At 34.3% G+C, this 20,150-nt stretch overlaps 1 protein-coding gene across 1 annotated transcript in view; it reads right to left on the bottom strand.

Moving 5' to 3' along the window:
* Positions 1-400: 400 nt before the first annotated feature.
* Positions 401-20,150, bottom strand: part of SEC31A (Protein transport protein Sec31A) — a 59,594-nt gene continuing 39,844 nt past the window's right edge. The window contains exons 14-20 of the mRNA XM_051217325.1: positions 16,386-16,576; positions 14,872-15,228; positions 11,615-11,919; positions 9,815-10,135; positions 7,630-7,963; positions 5,808-6,563; positions 401-4,043 (exon numbers count right to left, since the gene is read on the bottom strand). Of these exons, the coding sequence (XP_051064710.1) occupies positions 3,762-4,043; positions 5,808-6,563; positions 7,630-7,963; positions 9,815-10,135; positions 11,615-11,919; positions 14,872-15,228; positions 16,386-16,576 (2,546 nt within the window). The 3' untranslated portion in view covers positions 401-3,761. The remainder of the gene's footprint in view (positions 4,044-5,807; positions 6,564-7,629; positions 7,964-9,814; positions 10,136-11,614; positions 11,920-14,871; positions 15,229-16,385; positions 16,577-20,150) is intronic.

Here is a 20,150-nt window from a genome sequence, read left to right on the forward strand (position 1 = left end):
TCCATTAATCGCAAAACCTATACAGGTGCGTTTATGAAAAGCCTACGACCTTTCGCTGCACAAGTTACAAAAAAAGTACTATAAAAGACATCGTGGTGGTTGGCAATATGCGATAATGAGAATGAACATTAATCGTATGTCGATTCTCGAGCTCCTAAATTCTAAATGCCGACCACTAATCAACAAAGTGGACTATCTTCAATTCCTATTAAGTCAAAATATGTATCGTAATTGTGGTGTCATCACAATTCAAGAATCTTGGTTAAATGATTTACAGCATGACTGCCTTGTATCACTACGTGATTTCCAAATTTATCGTCAGGATCGATCAAACAATAAAAAGAGGTGTGGCGGCGATGTAGCTACGTGTGTAAACGTGAACTGACGCCGATTATCGTTTGCGTGTTTCAAGTTTTCAAATTACTTTATCGACTTTCTAACTCTAAGATGCCGTCCAAAACATCTGAATAAATACAAATATGTTTATGTTAACAATATCTACGCGACTCCAGACTGCACATCATCTGCGCCATCTGTTTTCGTTGATGAATTCACTGAGCTCTCTGTTACTGCCTTTAGTGATTCACTTTCAGTTGTATGTGGTGATTTTAATTCATGTGACTGTAGCTTCCTTATGTCACTAGGTCACCAAAATGTAGTAGATTTTCCTACTCGTTTGGATGCTCATTTAGACTTTGTTTTCGTTAATGATGTGGGTATATATGTGACTCGTAAACGTACTCCATTTTCTAGCTCGGATCACTGTATAATTCGTGTTCTACTTAAAGTATATGGAAAGCATGGAGCGAGTACACTCTTACATCAAACCAAGAAAGTCAAATATAGGAATTACTCAGAAGAAAATATCCGAAATCTGAAAAACATGTTTCATACGACTAACTGGGAATTATTTACAGATGACTCACTCGAAAACACTACTGATGTTATCACTTGTTACCTTAAATTCTGTTTTGATATTTGTTGTCCCACTGAAACCATTTTTGTAAGTTTTGATCGACTTACATCTCCACAACTAAAACGACTACGAAGGATGAAAGAAAGAATGTACAAGGAGAAGAACTCTAATGAAGTTCGTAAGCTAAGTAGTCTGATAAACCTAGAGATTAGACGTCTCAACTGTATGTTTACTCAAAAACTCTTGTCTTGCAAAAACTCTCCAAGTATGTGGAAACTCTTTAAAAAACTGACAGGTGACAGATAGATTAGGAGCGATAACCAGCTGAATGTTTGTGACTTAAATAAGTCTTTTGTACGTCAGTCATTTGATGTGATGCTCCCTTTATCCACAGGGAAAATTACTGATACTTCCACTTCAACCTGCGATAAAAGAGCATATTGATCCGTATCAGTTTGTTTACAGATGCAAAAGAAGCTCTTTAGATGCTATTGCTGTTCTGCATCACAATATAGTGTTTAACTTAGGAAAGGGTAAGAAGTATGTTCAATGCACTTTTCTAGACTATACTTCAGCTTTTGATTCTATACCAAGACAACGTCTAATTAACAAGTTAATCACCGTCAACACTGACATCTGAATAACCAACTGGCTATGTTCCTACCTTTCTGGAAGGGAACAGTACACTGTGTTTGGAGTAAAGTGTTCAGAGTCTCTACTGTCTCATGAAGGTGTACTACAAGGAGATGTTCATTCACCTCTTCTTTTCTTTCTTTTTCTGCATGATCTGCCATCTTCCACAGAAAACACTTTTGTGAAATATGCGGTTGATCTCACTGTATGTATGCCTATCCCTTCCTTTTTACATCCCACAAAAATGGATGAGTTTTTGTCTCGCATTGATTGTTGCTCTGTTGGTAATGGTCTTATACTTAATCCGTATAAATGTCAAGGTGTTAACTTTAGCATGAGACATAAACGGAATATAAACACTATTTTGAGATCCCATAGTGCTTGTACCATCGGAGACTCTTTGATAAACTCAGTGTCGAAGGTCAATTATCTTGGTGTCACCTTTTCCTCTGATCTCTCTTGGTCTTCCCACGTTTTATCGTTATCAAAGAAGGTTTTCCGTCTGACTTACTACATAAAGAGATTGCATGCTTTTGGAATTACTCGTCATTTACTCTTACAATTTGTCAATTCTTGCATATTACCTATTATTCTTTACTATTCTCCATTATTTTTTCTCGGGCTTTTGAGGAAAGACTTTGCTGTATTGCAGAGAGTGATGAAGGCAGTTAGCAAGATGTGTAGTGAATCTTTCGCGGTCAAAATTAATATGGACGTGGATAGACATCTAAAGTCATGCAAAATCCTGACAGGTGTTATTTTATCAGATACTAACCATCCCCTTCACTCTTATCTTTCTCCTTGTATATTTTCTGGTAAAACGAGAGGTAATTACATTAAAATCCATGCACGCAACCAAATATATAAAAGTTCTATAGTGCCTTACCTAGCAAATATACTCTGTGACGAACAGGTTGTTAGAGTTAACCTAGCCAATAACCTGCATTTTTAACATGACTTTAATTTTAAAAGTTGTACAGTTTTTCAGATTTTTTAAAACTTTTTTTTGTCTTTGTTTCTGTTTTCTGTGTAAGAAACCTGTTGAAATACCCTGTGCTGAGAATTCTATATTGTACCAAAATATAATATTGAACAAAGCTAATAATAATAACAATAATAATAAGAAGAATAAAGTGAGACTGTGGGAGAGAACAAATCAGATTCCAGTGGAGGAAGAAATCAAGAGGAAGCACTGGAACTGGATAGGATACACATTAAAGCAAATACCAAACTGCGTCACAAGGCAAGCCCCCCCCACATGGAATCCTCAAGGTCAAAGGAGAAGAGGAAGATCAAAGAATACATTACGCTAAGAAATGGAAAGAGACATGAGAAGAATGAACAACAACTGGATAGAACTAGAAAGGAAGGCCTAGGACAGAGTGTGTTGGAGAATGCGGGTCGGCAGCCTATGCTTCACTGGGAGTAACAAGTGTAAGCAAGAAAGTAAGTAAGATATAGTGAGACAACTTGGCCAGATTCTACGTTGTTTATGACTGACTGACCATTACGACAGATATAAACGACAGTCAAGGGATGTATATATATCCATGCTGCAACTAGTTTTTTTTTTATTTAAATATTCAATACATATTACATTTTAACAAAAATTATAACAAGGAAATGAATTAAGAAAACAAGAGATTATTATCATGAAAGTTTAATGTGTGTTTAATAAAAGACATCTCAGATAAGCAGAATAATTGCAAACAAAAAAGCAAAGACAAGTACGGTAAAAAAAAAAAAGAAACCATAAAAAACACATGCACTACTTATACCTATGATAGTAGTAATAGCATAGTAACAATCATAATAGTTATCATCACCCATAATTAGTAAGCATAATGACATTTGATTAATATATTAACAAAGTTAAAAGTATCATATAACGCATGACCCCCCCTTTCCCCCTACCCACCTTCATCGCTTACATTCAATGAGTATACACTGAATTCAACCACTGACAGTGAATTTTCTACGACGAAAAATATTGAATAATAAATAATAAGGAAAAAAAGAAAACGAAAGGAAAGGAAAGACAAAAAGATCTAATTGCCAAATGAATGATTATACTGTACTAATATAGTTTTAAACCATTAACAACAACAACAACAGAAAACTCACTCTAATCCTTCAATAGATGTTTAGATTAGAACAGTTAGACACTGTTGAATTCTTATCTTCATCATCATCAATATGATCCATATGTTTATCAATGATTAATATTATTCATATTAATAGATAATTGTTTAGCAGTTTGAATTAATCTTTTTAATGCTGGTCCATAATATTGAATATCTGATAATTCTATAGCAGATTGTATAAATAAATTTATTTGTTTTAATGCATTAACATAATCATTAGATTGAATAGATGAAATACAAAATTGTAAATATTCCATAGAATTGTGATCTAATTGTAATTGACCAGTAGATATATTATTATAGAATTGATTTAAACAATATTCAACATTCATTAATTTATGATGAGTTTGCTTAAATGATAAAGGAAAACAACAATGAATAGTTTAACCAACAAAAAAAATTAGGTTGCTGATAGTATAGAGCAACAATTATTTATGTGAAACAATTTCAATGTTTCGTCCATCAAACTTATTTACACTTCTTCAGGCTTATAATCAATATCAAAAAAATAGTGTTGATTGTTAGCCTGACGAAGCTCAGACAAGTGTGTTGGACGAAACATTAGAATCATTTAAATTTCAATCGCCGAGATTATTTCATATATAATTTTTATATATAAACCCGTTTATTGTCTTAAGGTATACATACATACTTCTTCCAATCCAGCTGTTATTCTTATTACTTCCGATCCCTGCTACATACTACTTAACCTGTTCCATAAGTAGCATACACCACAGTATTTAATTAATTACTGAGATATTATTAGTGATTAAAATCAATGGTTTAAATAAATCAATATTGTTTGTATCATATCTTGATTGAAGATAGTTCAACTGATTGATTGATATTACCATTAAATAGTATAAATATGAGAAACAAAAAAATGTCAGTTCCTTGTTGTGATAATGATCAATTAAACAAGAAATGTTTATATTCAATACTTCAACCGATTTTCTTCTACCCCTTGATATTTACAACTGCAACTGGTCAGTCTATTATTGACCCATGTGCACACTGTTGTCCTAAACGTAAATGGGAATATTCAAACAACCATTACAAAAATGAACAAATCAAGCTAGTTAGAATAGTGCTTATCTATGCGCCAAGAATGTTTTAATTGAAGTTGTTATACTCATTTATAATAGGCTATTGAAATACATACAAACCTCCCTTAATTTAAATTAAGAGGACATAGTGATTATGTGATGTATGCTACTTATGCTTTGAATGCTTGCCGAAAAAAGATTGAATTTACGAAAACAGGAATGGGGAACAGAAAGAAATTGGGACAACAAAGGAATCGAAAAAAATTATGAAATATAATTAGGTGGAAGATGTTTATAAAGGTACTCTGTAGTTTTGTATGAAGTATTAACTTGAATAACCCCACCAAGTCCTCATGTAGTACAGTTATACTAATTACGGAAATTTCCGATGTTGGTAACTATGTACAGTTAATTAATGAATAGTCCTTATTAATAATGTAATTTAAAACAATTCAGTGATATTTATTTGCAACCCAAAAGATGTCTTCATTTTAGATAGACGTGACAAGTGAAAATATATACCTGATAATTTACTTTGAATATTGAAAAATCACTAAGTGATTGAAGATAGTCTGGAGGAAACTTTAGAATTACACTTTGAGCGAGTCGGCACTTGTAAGTAGGGAGTAGCTGTGGTTTAAAAGGAACTGTCAATCTCTATAGCATTTGAACTTATATCCCTGAAATTCGTAATTTGATATAGGGCGCGATGAAATCTAGGTTAAGGAATGTTTTATTTCGAATGCTTACAACCACCTAACGTCTTGAAATAGCACACGAAATGCCAAGTCAAATAGACAACTCACGACATTGAAGCTTGATCAATAGAAACTGATCATCACAAGAAACATACTAGACAAACATGACATTGGTCACTATTCAGTGATCAACCAACTGTGAACTTTAATAGATTTTTTACTACAATAGTAGTGGGATTATTATATATTTCAATTCTGTGCCTTCAAGACTTGTGCCATCATGTTTGAATCTGATTCAGAAGTGAAGAACAAATAACGCAAGTATTATGCATAAATTAATTTAAGGTAAAATTTAGATAAATATGCTTACTTTGTCGCCAACCTTACGACAATTTTCAATTAAGTCAAATAACACTTTTTTTATGGGCTGAAATTCTGTTGGCAATGAATAATCATTAACATTATTGTGATCAGAGTTTAAACTTATAGAATCTAACTTATGTGATAATTGTAAATCAGTATGGTCATCATTCGAAGAAGTGAAAGAATTCGATGGCATAGCATTTTCAATAATAGTTTGACTGGTAATCCCAGATTTAACGGTAGTAGATAAAGGTTGAGCTGCAGGCCAAAGATTAAGTTCGGTGTAGGAATTCGGTGGAACAACTGATGACATAGGTGGTAGTGTTGACGATATAGTGCAAAACTGAGAATTTTGTTCAATCGGTGGTTGGAAATAATTTGGGTACTGTTCTTGTTGATGATATACTCCTTGTACTTGTGGATACGATGGCTGTTGAACAGGCGGTCCCATGAATGATGATGATAATGATTGCTGTTGAGTATGTGTTGATGACAGTGGCAAGGGCTGCTGTAGTTGCTGCTGAGGATGAATTATACCAGCATTTATAGGTGAGATAGAATTTTGAATTGGTGGTGGCGCAGGTTGATATACATTTAATCCAGTAGCAGGACAACCTGGTGGTAAAGGAGGATTTGAAGGAGTAGTGTGTAGTTCCATCATTGGTTGAGGAAAATTCGAAGGTGATACGGAATTATTCGGTTGAGGCAAAGGTGAACTAATAAATTCCATAGGATTATAATAAGGGTTGTGTGAAACAGTTGTCTAGAAAAATTGTAAATAAAATGTAAACATTTGTAGGTGCATCAGCCAACATTTGGTTAGAATACACACACACTAAGTGTATTCGTGTAGTTCCTAGATATAATAGCACTTTTCATGAAGGAAATTTCTGCCACAAGTTTTACTCAGGATTTGTGAAACATTTACAATAACTGACCGGATAGATATTGAACAATTTATAAGGACATAAATAACTGAAAATGTTTAGCCAGCATATGCAGCAAAAAAAAGGTTTGGCGTCTTGCAAAGCGAAAGTATACAGAGAACAAGATGGAGCTGAGCTAACTCGCTCTATCACTATGAATATGATCTTGGTCACAAACCTTCGAAATTTTCGACAATACACCCTCACAAGTTATCCAGTATAACCAGAAACTCAAGATTCTACACCCTGAAAACGTGGTTTATGATATTCCATTAAATCATGCACATATAATTACTAAGACAGCAAATATATTCCAGTGGTGAAGTTGATAGGGATACCTGCAGATACCAACATCAGTGCTTCTCAAGAACATCATAGTCAGCTTATCGGTTAACCTCTCAGCTGTCAGTCAAACAAATCATATATTCCCCACATAAATCATTGAGTTTTTATGATACTGGCCGGTCAGCCAAACCGAAGCAGATGGTTTCTTTAGGAGACCATTTACAGAAACTTTGATCCACAAAGCAATGAAACAACGATAGGAGATGCGGTTCAATGGTAGATGGTGACAGAAAATACCTCCATACACCATTTCTCCTCTCAGGATTTTCGAACCAATGTGCATAATTGGTTTGGAATCAGGGTTTTCCAACTCCTCTCCGTCAGTTCGTAAACATCACCCTACTACTAGAAGGCAGTGAATAAGACTTCCTTGGTATTGGCTATATACGTGTGGCTATATGAAAGTAATTCGAGAGGGATAGCGGACTGTCTCTACTCTCGGAGTGATATATAGTATACTCATTCTACGATCAGTATGTAGTATAAAGCTAAACTCCACACGAAATGGGAATCGACAATAACAACAAAATTAATATCACTAGTAATGACACAACATACCTGACGTGGTTTATCAGTTGTTAAGATAGGCGGATCATTCCAACCTGGTGATATCACTGATGATTGATGTTGTGTTTGTGTTGGTGGTGGTGGTGGTGGTATCGACATTGGTGCTGGTAGTAGCGGTGGCATATGTTGTTGAATGTGTTCCTGTTGTTGTTGGGTGTTGAACTGAGGAATAGGTGTTAGCATACCATAAGGCACCTTGTTTAATGATTGAAAACTAGGAGGCATTGTTCCACCAAAGTTATGCCCAAAGGTTGTACTCATTTGGGCTGATTGTGTTGGTGATGCTGGTGTTGCAGGCAATGGTGGCTTTAGTACATTCGACATACTAAATAATAAAAATCAAAGATGAAATCTTTCAATGTATACACACGTATGTATGTGCGAGCGTTGATTTTCATAAGATGGACATCTTAAGATATGTTTGTTAGGATTATCCACCGAAAATAATGCAGTTCAGGATGGAGATTTTACAGGTATTGTGTTCCTATGAGCTAGATGATATTTAGTCGTGAAGTTTTCGGTATCCTTCTAGACAATATTATCAATTAGCCATTTTTTTATAATTGGCTAACAACTTGTTCTGTTGACCTGCAATTTGACTAGTTGTTGTTGATAATCATGTTGCCGTAGTTCAAACATTTTTGTTTTGTTTGTAATCACCTATCTGACACTTTCTTTACATTTCTGACATTCTAACTGTTCTACATCTTTCATACTAGTTCATAGATTGAATTAATTTCAGAAGTGAATAGTCAGGGATCGACTCAGGAGAGAAATACAATCACAACAAATACGCAAACAACAACCATATAGTGATGGACTATAGATAAGTAAAACATTTCATGTCAACAAAGCAAATTATTGGAGAAATACTAATTGCTCAAATGTTTTTCAATTGCCGACAATGTTGTTTAGGTAAATATTGAACAGTACAATCAGACAACATAGTACAGAATACAAAAACAATTCTACTAAAACATTCTGATATAGTTGAAATGACTTGAAATGTTAAACCTTTTAGGCATTAAAAATCATTATAACAACCATTTATAAACACACATTAGGTTATGGCATTTTGTTCATTGGTTATTTAGAGTTACTTATCATTAGTTTAGGTAAATCACTTTATGGTTCCTTACTTAAGATTGTGTACAGACTTTTTAAACAATTGTCTGTTTAATACAGTGAAATAGTTTCAGTTAATATGAAGTGATGCCTTAATACTTAAGACCTTCAACTCGTAGCTAAATAGTTGTAAGTTTGAAACGCATTACATCTGATTTGTTTAAAGCAAACAAGCAGTAGTTACCAGTAACCCTTACACTTAAAGCGTACCTCAAAGACAAGTACAAGAGATTTTATCGGATAGAAGAGGAATCATTAACCAACACAGTAGAAGAACAGCAAAGATAAAAACAACACATTCAATCGGGATCATGTGACCGAAATAAAACAATAACATCAAAAAAACTCCACTAAAGACTGTTTTTCTATCAACAACAAAAAAACAGAACACACTATAACTTGATTTGAAATTATCTGAATTATCCTGTTGTTAATGATGTTGATTGAAATTTGATCAATATTAGTTGGTATATGGGTAACGTAACGGGATTGACTGGGTATAGTCATCATGACACAAGCTGAAATAGAATATCTTTAGCAGTGGAATCCAGGACACTCGTTCCATCCTATTTGGAACTTTTCAGCTGGATTACAACGAAGAATGATCGAATTTCAATGAAAATAATAACAACCAGATTAATTTAAAACCAATTAAAATTACATTACAATTCATAACCATTGAACAAATGAGTAACTATCTACACTCAGTAGCTAAGTGGAGAATGCAATGGCATTTGAAGTGAACAGTATTGAATTCCAGTTGTGAATGAGATGTAGTTACATCTAGCTGACGAGCCCCGAGTAAGACAAAACGCACGTTTTAGATTTCATTACTAGCCACACTTTATCCTATTTAAAACACACTATAGATAACTGCAACTAATAACCCTAGAATACAATCTTCGAAACAGTCAAGGTGAAAATGCTAATCAACCCTGTTTAACGCAAAAAAGCTGTTTGATTTACACTGAAAACTACAGAGAAAAATAACCACAAAATATATCACTTTAATTATCAAGTATCCCTACATTTGAAGAAAAAAATGATCTACCTATTTCCAGAAACTGAATCTGTTCCTAATAGATTATTATTTGGAGGTTGTACATAATGATGGTTCATTACAGGATAGTTTCTATTATTATTATTGTTGTTATAATTGGCATCTAGCAGAGGTGGTGCGACAACAGGTGGAAATTGTCTAGCCGATGATAGATTCGATTGATTTATTGAATTTACAGGTGGCAAACCCAGTGGAGAGTAAATATTTGAGGAGGAGGAGGAGGAGGATGATATTATTGTGGATGGAACAGGAGAAGTAAGTGATGGCAGTACATCGGCATTATGTGATGATATAGGCGGAGAAAAGTTGAATCTATAAAAAGAAGTAGTTTATTAAAATATGTGTAAAAAAAAAAGAAAAACATCACTTTCTTATAAAATCGTCAGCAATGACGAATTACTAAAAGGATCTTATCAACCTTCATCATATCACCATATTAAGATGAATAATTTGTTGATACTAATCACCATAATCTACAATCTGTTGAGAGACACTGAGAAAACCGGACAGACCAGGATAATCATGTACGTTTCTTCTCAGCAGCATATTTTGTCTAGATTTTTATATTGATTTCTAAATAACTTCCCACTTATTTGATTTCATTTAGTTATATTAGCATGAATGGTGAGTCAGAGATTATGACTTGAGATAGATATTATGTTAATCATAATTAATTGGTTGAACGACTTGACATTCCATCTTAATATGAGACACCTCTGCAGTGCAGACTCATGACTCTATAACGTATAGTTCGGCCTTTGGTTTTATGTGCTAGTTTACGTTTAACTGACTGACCGAACCCGTTATATTAAGCTTGGCCCACCGAGTGCCGTGGTACATCCGACGGTAAAGACAGTCCGCCATCCCTCTCGAAATACATTCATATAACCACGCGTATATAGCCACTACCAAAGAAGTCCTACTCATGGAATAAAACAGTATGAGAGTGGTCCGAATTCAATGAAAATATCAACAACTAGATTAATCTAAAACCACAACAAATTACATTAAATTCATAACCATTGAATAAATGAATAACTATTTACACTCAGTAGCTAAGTGAATAATGTGACAGCGCTTGAAGTGAATAGTACTGAATTGAAATTGTGAATGAGGATGTAGGAACATCTGGCTGATGAAACTCCAAAGTAGTACGAAACATGAGTCCTGAATTCCACTACTAGCCGAAATCTATATTTATTTAAACACACAAACATTGGTACAAGGAGGCACCAAATAGATATGCACCACACTTTGTCATTCGATTTGTGTGAGGGTTGAGATACTGCCTGGTGCCCAAAATGAAGCACGTGGTTTCCGTAGGGGGCCACAACCGGGGCCTTGGACCTAAAGGTCTGATTCACAAGGCAGTGGAGCGACGTTGGAAGATGAAGTCTCATGGTAGCCAGTGATCAACAATTGGTTCACATGCCACTTGTTCCCTCAGGATACTGGAGCCCATTTGCATCATTGGTTTGTAATCAGGGATTTCCAACTCCCCTAGATAGATCCGCCACATCCACCAACCCGGTTAAAGCGCCAGACATTCGCTCTTCGTCCTGTCAATTTCGTAAACAACATCCCCGCCACGAGAAGGCAGTGAGTAGGACTTCCCTGGCAGAGGCTATATACATGTGGCCATGTGAGAGCATTTCGAGAGGGGGAGCTGACTCACTCCACTCTCAGTCGTACCAGGACATCATAAAAACTGTTCTGTAAAAACTTAAAATCTAACACAGAATCAATCAAATTGAATGAATTTTCCAAATTGCAACCGATTTCAAAACTTACGTAGATTTATTTTGTCCAGATATACTGGTCTGTACACCAACAACACTATCATTAAACGACAAACAATTAGTAGAAGATGAAGAAAAAGTTGGATAATTGAAACTATCAAGATTTTTTTGTTCATAAAATTGATTTTGATTTATTTTTGACTGATATGTGCATTGCATTGTTTGATTAGATAAAGATGGATAATTTACTGGCTGTTGTGGTTGATAATGATTAGTATTAGTTGTTTTAATAAATAAAGATGATTGTATTTCTGTGGATGAATTAGCCTTTGATAGACCACAATGACATTGTATATGCTAATATAAAAATAAAAAAAAAATATATATATATATATATATATATATATATATATATATATATATATATATATATATATATATATATATAACATTACAATAGTGTATCCAACGGTCATATCAATGTTCCGTTTGATGTTTGATCAAAATCTATCATTTCAATCCATGACTTCATTTATCTTGGAAATCCTATCAGATAAGATGAGTTGGTGTCTCATGAATCCTTGGCAAGAAGTCAGGAAGTTTGGTTAGTTTTTGCCAACTTATGTCACTTCTGATGTAGACGAGATATTCGCTCGGTTCTTCTTTAAAGATGTGAAACGTAGTCTTTAAGAACAGAGGATATTCACAGGTTACTAGTATTCTTCCATAGGTGTCTTTGAAGCACTACTTGTATATTTTAGGACCGTTGAGTTAGCAGTTCTTAGGTTAGACGCAGAGTACTAAGCGAGTATGCTGAACCAATAGACGAGGTAGTGAATCTTTATTGACTGAGATGGTTGGAAGATGTATTAAGCAAACGCATCCATCGGCTACCTGGATGCGCGATGATAGCCGGTATAGGAGTAGGTGACGAGAAAGTCAGAGGCAGCCAAACCAAGACATGGCATCCGTCCATGAAGACACACTTTGTTGAACTGATTCATGTAGGTAAGTAGGTAGTTTCATACCAACTGTTTAGGTTCTGCGTGATTATCAAAAACAATGTTTAAAGTCTTTCAATGGCAGGGAGCAGAATCGATCGCAGTGGTACAGGTGGATTCACTGTTTATCTTCCCTTAGATCCTTATCTAAGAACGTTTTCATTGTTTCAGTAATTTATATCTCTTCGATCTGTATTTTTCATCCCTAATCTTTTTTATTTGTCCTCATTATGTTGCTATCTCTACTACTCTGGAATTTGGCCTGAAGATTTCATCTCGCTGTACTAGTGTATGCTTGATCACGCGCTAGGACCTACACAAAGATTTTTTTCACTATCTTACATGTTAGCTACTTAAGTCGCTCATTACTTTGTTGATATATATGTATGCATATTAAATCCTTTTCATTCATTAGTATTCGCATTTTTGTCCGTATTCGCTTCATATGCTTAGTAACTCTGTGATCTGAATTGTACAATAATAGATTGTAGTCACCTTTTCGTATTGTCATCTAAAATCTACACATCGTTTGAAGTTATGTAATAACGGTTATCAGGACGAGTGATATACGAAACAATAAGCCAAAACACCATTAAAAACCAGAGAGCACTGGACAGATGTTTTATTCTAGCAAGAAATTTCTCAGTTGTGCTCGTCAAAAAGTATCAAACACATCACCACCAGACTTAGTGGTAGGTGACTAATCTCCATATCACTAAGTCAGTATCTTTTGATGTACATGCCTAACTAAAATCAGCTGCTTACCACGAAACTTGAAGGCCATGAGTTAGGTCCCCGGTAAAGACATGGATGTGTACTAACAGAGGGTTTTGTTATATCCTAGTGAAGATTGAATTACGTGTAACTTCTAAGGATTATTAATGGACTAATATTTTATATATATATATATATATATATATATATATATATATATATATATATATATATATATATATTGTATAACTATTCAGTAACTAGATTACGTATATCTATATTCCTCTTATTATAAGCTTCATTTTGACCTATAGATTATTATTGTACGACTTACTGTTCTTAAATTATACTCAGTTTATTGATTACAGTCTCCCACGTTCACAGCCACTTTTTGGCTTGATCTTGTATAAATGTTATTTCCTATTTTATGGTGTGACGCAGCCTGTTTGTCTGGTATATAAACCAAGTATGTTTGAAATAAATGATTCGTATAGTGGAAGATGTTATTGGCATTCTGGTTTCAACTGGACGAGCTAGACGAATAAAGGACCAATAAGGACGCTAGAATCCTCATGCCGGTTGAACGTCATTGGTTTGTCACAGTGCTAAGATTGTGTAAGTGATATTTCGACAGGCGAATATATCAAGTGATAACTAGCCAGGCTTAAAGTTATAACAGGTTTCGCATAAGAACGGAACAGATTTCTAGTGGTCCCTAGTTGTTAATGGTTGTCAGTGATGTAAATGTTAAAGCAGTGTTAAGTTCGTCTTACATTGTTCCTACTCGTTCCCTTTCTACTCTTTTGTATATTGTCTTATACTACTTATTTACATTCAGTAAGCAATTGTATTCCCAACAATTTTCAGACTTATATTGTAACGCAAGTTGTACTGTAATATTCTGAAATGTACACATATACTTATAACGTTTATTGTACTTATCATTGTATTTATCATTATAATTACTGTATCTTAATCACTGTAGCCGTTATCCACAGTTTTGTGCATTTGTTTAAGCGCAACACTTTCCATATTGTTTGCTCTTGGTTCGAGTTTCGGTTGCTCATAAACTGTTATCAAATTTAGACAGCTATCAGCTATCTTTTGTACTATTGTATGTTATAATTATTCTCTATGTTACTGTTACAGGAAGCCTTTTCATTTTCATATTTGGATGAAAGCGTTTAAATACCTGAGACACCTCACAAGTTGAGGTTTGTAACTAAATTTTGTTTATTATTCACTAAAGAGCCGCTATTGTAGACAAATCGTTGTTTTGGAAACTTCGGTTTTGCGCGTATCTCAGTCGGGTGACTTGGACGCTTCAACAGACTTAACAAACAGATTACCTGTTAGTTATTTATCATTAATTCTTAAAGAACAGCTGATTTTCATCACAATCCATATAAACTAACTATTCGATTATCAAAAAAATGGGTCATGACTAACAGTCCAATACAATATACACATTTCGTCCTATTTCAGACTCCTCAGTTAGATACATACATACATTCGACAATTGACTTAAATATACTTAAAATAAAGAAAGCATTGGAAGAAGAAAAGAACAAAAAAATGAACAAATAAAACTTACCGGATATGGGCATAAAAATTGTTGAGATAATTCATTGGATAATATTTGTTGTTTTTGTTGTTGTTGTTGTTCCATGCTTAGATTACACCAAATACGATGTCTTAAATCAATTAAATTATTCATTGTTTGTGAATATAATTCAACAATTGATAAAGTTTTTGTTAATAAATTTAATGCAAGTAAACTAATCTGTTCATTTGATCCATTATTATCATTATTATTATGATGATGATCAAATCTAGTTTCAATTAACCATATAGCAAGATGAATTAATAATTGACTTGATTTATTTGTACAATGATTAATTCCAGTAGATGATGATAAACGAAATAAGAAGAGTAGTAGTAATGCTAATGGCTAAACAATGAAATTAAATAATAATAATAATAATAATAATAAGTAAATATGAAATGAAGAAAGAATCTTCTATTAAAACATGCATATCTCATCATATCGTTTTTTTGGATGCAGAATTCAAACTTCATTTGGTGGATCACAAACATCTTAACACTTCAAATGTTTTATGTATTATAATTGTACTACTCATAAGTAACTAGTGTTTCTATCGTATAATTTCCCATTTTGTATTTCATTGATTAATCGTAAATTATTTCAATTGATGTCAATTGAAACTAGAGCACCATGGAAAAGCTGGAACCACTGGACAACCGGTTCGTCCTATTATGGTACTCCTAGGCAGTGGCTGATACGTATTTTATTTCTTCAGTCATATTGAACGAATCATTATTGTACTTATCTACGTTAAGAGTTGATTGTCGTTATAGTGGGATTTACCAATTTGAACATTAGTATTTTAACGTAGGATAATTATTATCTTATATCAAACATTACGGACTAATATTAGTGAGACAACCACCGAGTACCAGGAAGAATTGGGCAGTTGTTTTATCGTAATATAGAACTATTCAAAAGTGTGTCCACGATTCTATCACCAGGGATTGCACTCGTACAAGGATGACTAATCTCTATATCACTAAGTCGCCATTCAATAGTTTGCGTGTTTAACTTCAATCAATTCGTAATATCACGCAACCATCATATTGCGTAACCAACATTAAACATGATGCTTTACTTAACATCAGTCGGTGATTCGAAGTTTAAAATTGAAATAATCTCCATAAACCCCTATAGTAATTATTATTTACTACAGAATCAGGTAACCTGGGTTGGCATTCCACAAAAAGAATATCGATTTCTTCAAGACTGTAGGCAAATACTTTGTTTATACGTGTCAACTACCAGGATATTTAGGTAAAAACAAACGATCTGTTTTCGAGTACGTCCAATCACTTAATAAAGGAAATGGGAAAATATATTCCGCAAGCAGCAGAGTAGTAGCATTTAAGATCCTCCCAAGTGGGGAATATGATATCAAGGTGAAAATGAGCGCTTTTGATGCGAAAACAAGAAATTCATATGTTTAAAATAGAATTACAAAAATAAGCTATTTACCAAGTGAGTTGTGGGGATCTAACATCTCCAACACTACTTACCAAACATTTTATTACATCATCCGAATGATTTTCATTTATATTATTTAAACGTAACCAACATTCTGTTAAATGATCAAGATCATCACCAATAATACAACAGATACATGCAGCTAATCCAGACTCAAATGAAGTAATATTAGTATTATTATTATCGTTAGTTGTATTATCAAGTAGACGTTTAGCGAAAATCGCTAAAAATCGATGAAAAAAGGAACAGAAATTTAAAGTGAAAATATAATAACAGTGAACAGAGATATAATATACATATAGATATTAGATACAGTAGATTTAGGATGACAACTGTACTAGTCAATATTACATGACTGATAGATTTGATGGTGTAGAATTCAGGATGTTCAGACTAATTGACTTGTTAAGCTAACAATGTTGTTTAAAAACAACATATTCATCATCATAGTTAATAACTCATACATCTGACCCACAAATTTTCAAAAAACATTTCAACGGTCAACGTTTAGACATATAACCAATTAACAAGAATAGATCTGTGTACTTGACTTTAAACTGTACTTTAAATGTGAGGCTTATTGATATTACCCACGTAGTTGTTAAGTTTGAAGAGGTTGCGAGTTGACTTTGACTGCGAACGGAAACAAAGACTCGGTGACCAAAACCAATAACCTAGTTATTTGATGCATCCCAGCTCCGCTAACTAGAGGAAAAAGTCCAAACTTCGAATCGGGAAGTATATTCTGCGAACAGCCAGAAACGAGCGATAATAACAAACGTAATTTAAAACGTATATATACAGTGCAAAACCGTCCTTGGGGAGTGTTACCAAATGGCATATCAAAAGATGCAACGGACCAACAACACTTAAGATATTTCCCAGTGGAAAATACGACGTGAAGGTGAAAAGAGCGCCTTTGGCGCGAAAACAAGGAAATTCAAATTCTCTAAATAAAATTACAAAATTAGGTCCTTTCCCAAATGAGTTCTGGGGATCTCAAGTTCCTAACAGTAGTCAAACTGTAATTAAGTAGAGTGAGGGGTTTAAACATGTATCTCAAGGTCAGAGTTGGACGTGATAGTTTCAAATAGATTGAATGTTGAATAGAAAATTAATAATAAAAATATTTTTATGATATCTCAATGGTAATTTTTGCAATTGTGTTAATTGTATTTCAGTTATTTGTTCACTCTGAAGAAGTGACTTACATTAAGTCACGAAACGTTAGAAATACAATTGTTTTGGGAATATTACAGAAATATATTGATTATTTTACTGAATTTATCAAACTACTTTTAAGTAATCTGAATTTTGATATTAATTCTTTAGAGAAACCAGGTAAATAGTATCAATGATTAATTTACTATTCTTCTTGATAGATGTTAGTAATGTTCAGTAATCGGTTTTACCACACAGACATAAAAAAGTTAATAATAAACTTGTGATGTACACACAAGTATCGATATCAGGGTATTTATGTGATAACAGTGATAATTAATGAAAGCAATTAAACATTCAAGTTTATTTGATGTGTTACTTGAACAATCCTGATACCTACTTGATTTCCGCAACTAATCCAGCATACTTTTATTAGTGTAAGAGCGAAGGGCATCGAGGAAATTGTAGAATATTCATAATTGAAATCATGAACTGATAATAGCTAAACAACCATTTAAAACAAAGAAGCACTAAACAGTTGTCTTATGCCAGTATAGGAATCACCAACAGGTAATGCAAGGTGATCACAGAATATCGCGTATTGATTGAAGTTGAACACGTGCATCATCGGATGCCAGTTCAGTGGTCTAGAGGCTAGGTATTTGCGCGCAAGGATCATGTGTCCGATCTCTTACGGTGGGGTTGTGGATGAGAATTTCTGATGAGTCCTATATTATTTGTTATTTATAAATTGGTTAATAAACATATTTGAGTAACTAAGTAGTGGTTCGTGTGCTTGGTTTTGGATCATAAATTTCAATGGTACTAGCCCGATATTCAAAAGAAATCAATAGGGTTGGTTTTGAACTAACAACTCAATAGTCAAAGTTCGGATTATTCGTTCATTATAAACCTAATTTTTAGCCAGTGACAGAAGTTTAAAGGTCGGATTACCACATTCATGATTAGAGAGATGGAACCTTTCCTAAATGATCTAATGTAAAGCAAATCTGTAAAATAAACTGTTGTATTTCTCCTCTACACTAATGGAACAATAGTTTACTTATGATGGGCAATGGACGATTCATTATTATTATCGTGTACGATTCACTTACATTATATTATATATCTACAAAGTTTCAACACAACTCAAATCATCTGACAAGTACGTGTATTAGCCAACAACTCACAACTGGCAATCCAGTCAATACAAGGATAAAGAAGTATATATGAAACATCGAATATCTGTTAGACTATTAACTAGTCTGTCTGGGAGAACCACCAGTCACCATCTCCTCCTTCAACACAACAATCTGTGAACTTGAAACTGCTTAGCTTAATACCACGAGCTTTGGTATTGTAGAACACACACTTTAAACAACCAAGTGAGCACCCTTGAGGTTAGAGCTGAAGTACTGGGGACAAGTGAGGTTGATGAAGTTATGGATCTGCATAGATTGACGTGGTTATAACAATGTCTGGTGGTACAGGAGTAGGCTAGAAATCTAGGGATAGACAGACTAAAATATGAACCAATATGCATCATTAGTATAGAATCAGGGTTTTCCGACTCCTCTTCGTCAATCCACCATACTAACCAAACCAACTCCCGATTTCGTAAACATCACCCCACGTCTTATTTATTTAAACACACAAACATTGATACAATAAGACACCGAATATATATATGCGCCACATAAATCATTCGATTTGTGTGAAGTCTGGAATACTGCCTGAGTGCCCAAACCAAAGCAGGTGGTTTTCTTGGGAGGAGCGTCAATAATCTCCAAGCTGTCAACCTAAACGTCTAAATCAAATGGTAGTGGAGTAACTCTGGAAGATGCAGTCCCATGGTAGCCAGTGACCAACAATAAGTTCGTACACCATTTGTTCCCTCAGGATCCTGGAGCCCGTATTCTGTGTTGGTTTGGAATCAGGGTTTTTTAACTCCCCTAAGTGGATCCTCTATATCTGTCTAAATTTTGTAAACATCACCCCCGACGCGAGAAGGACTTGAGTCGGACTTCCCTGACAGTGACTGTATATGTATGGCCATATGAGAGCGTTTCGAGAGGGAGAGCTGACTCTCCTCACCCTCAGTTGTGCTAGAGCTTTTGGGGGCAATCATCTTACCAATTTCATTTTCTCACACTGATAAGACACAGAAACTTGGACTAACATCCACATCTGAAAGGCTTTATGTTGATCATAATAAGTCAGTCAGTAACAACGCAGAACTTCGTACGTACGTACATCAGTTCGAGTTGCCATACCACATTAGCACAGAGATGCAGTTGTCGATTCAAATCCCGTAGTGGTAGAGGTAGCAAGAGTATAAGCAGTAATCGGGAAGATTAGGGTTTGGAGATGTTATTTAAAGAGTATAATCCAGTGAAATAAATTTAAGAAGAGAAAAAAGAGACAAGGAGGAATCAGGAGATCAAAATTTGGGAGAACACAAAGAGTGGATGCACCTGCGCCATTGCAAACGATTTTGAGCCATGTCATTCAACGTCTCTAACCATCGTTTGCTATCATCTCGTGGTCCCCAACCAGGTAGTCTACACCTACCAACATGACTCAGTCCACTTGTCAGTGATTTCATGGACTAGTGCCATGTTTTGGTTTGGCCGCCT

Source organism: Schistosoma haematobium, chromosome 5, assembly GCF_000699445.3.
Source record: "Schistosoma haematobium chromosome 5, whole genome shotgun sequence".
NCBI lineage: Eukaryota > Metazoa > Platyhelminthes > Trematoda > Strigeidida > Schistosomatidae > Schistosoma > Schistosoma haematobium.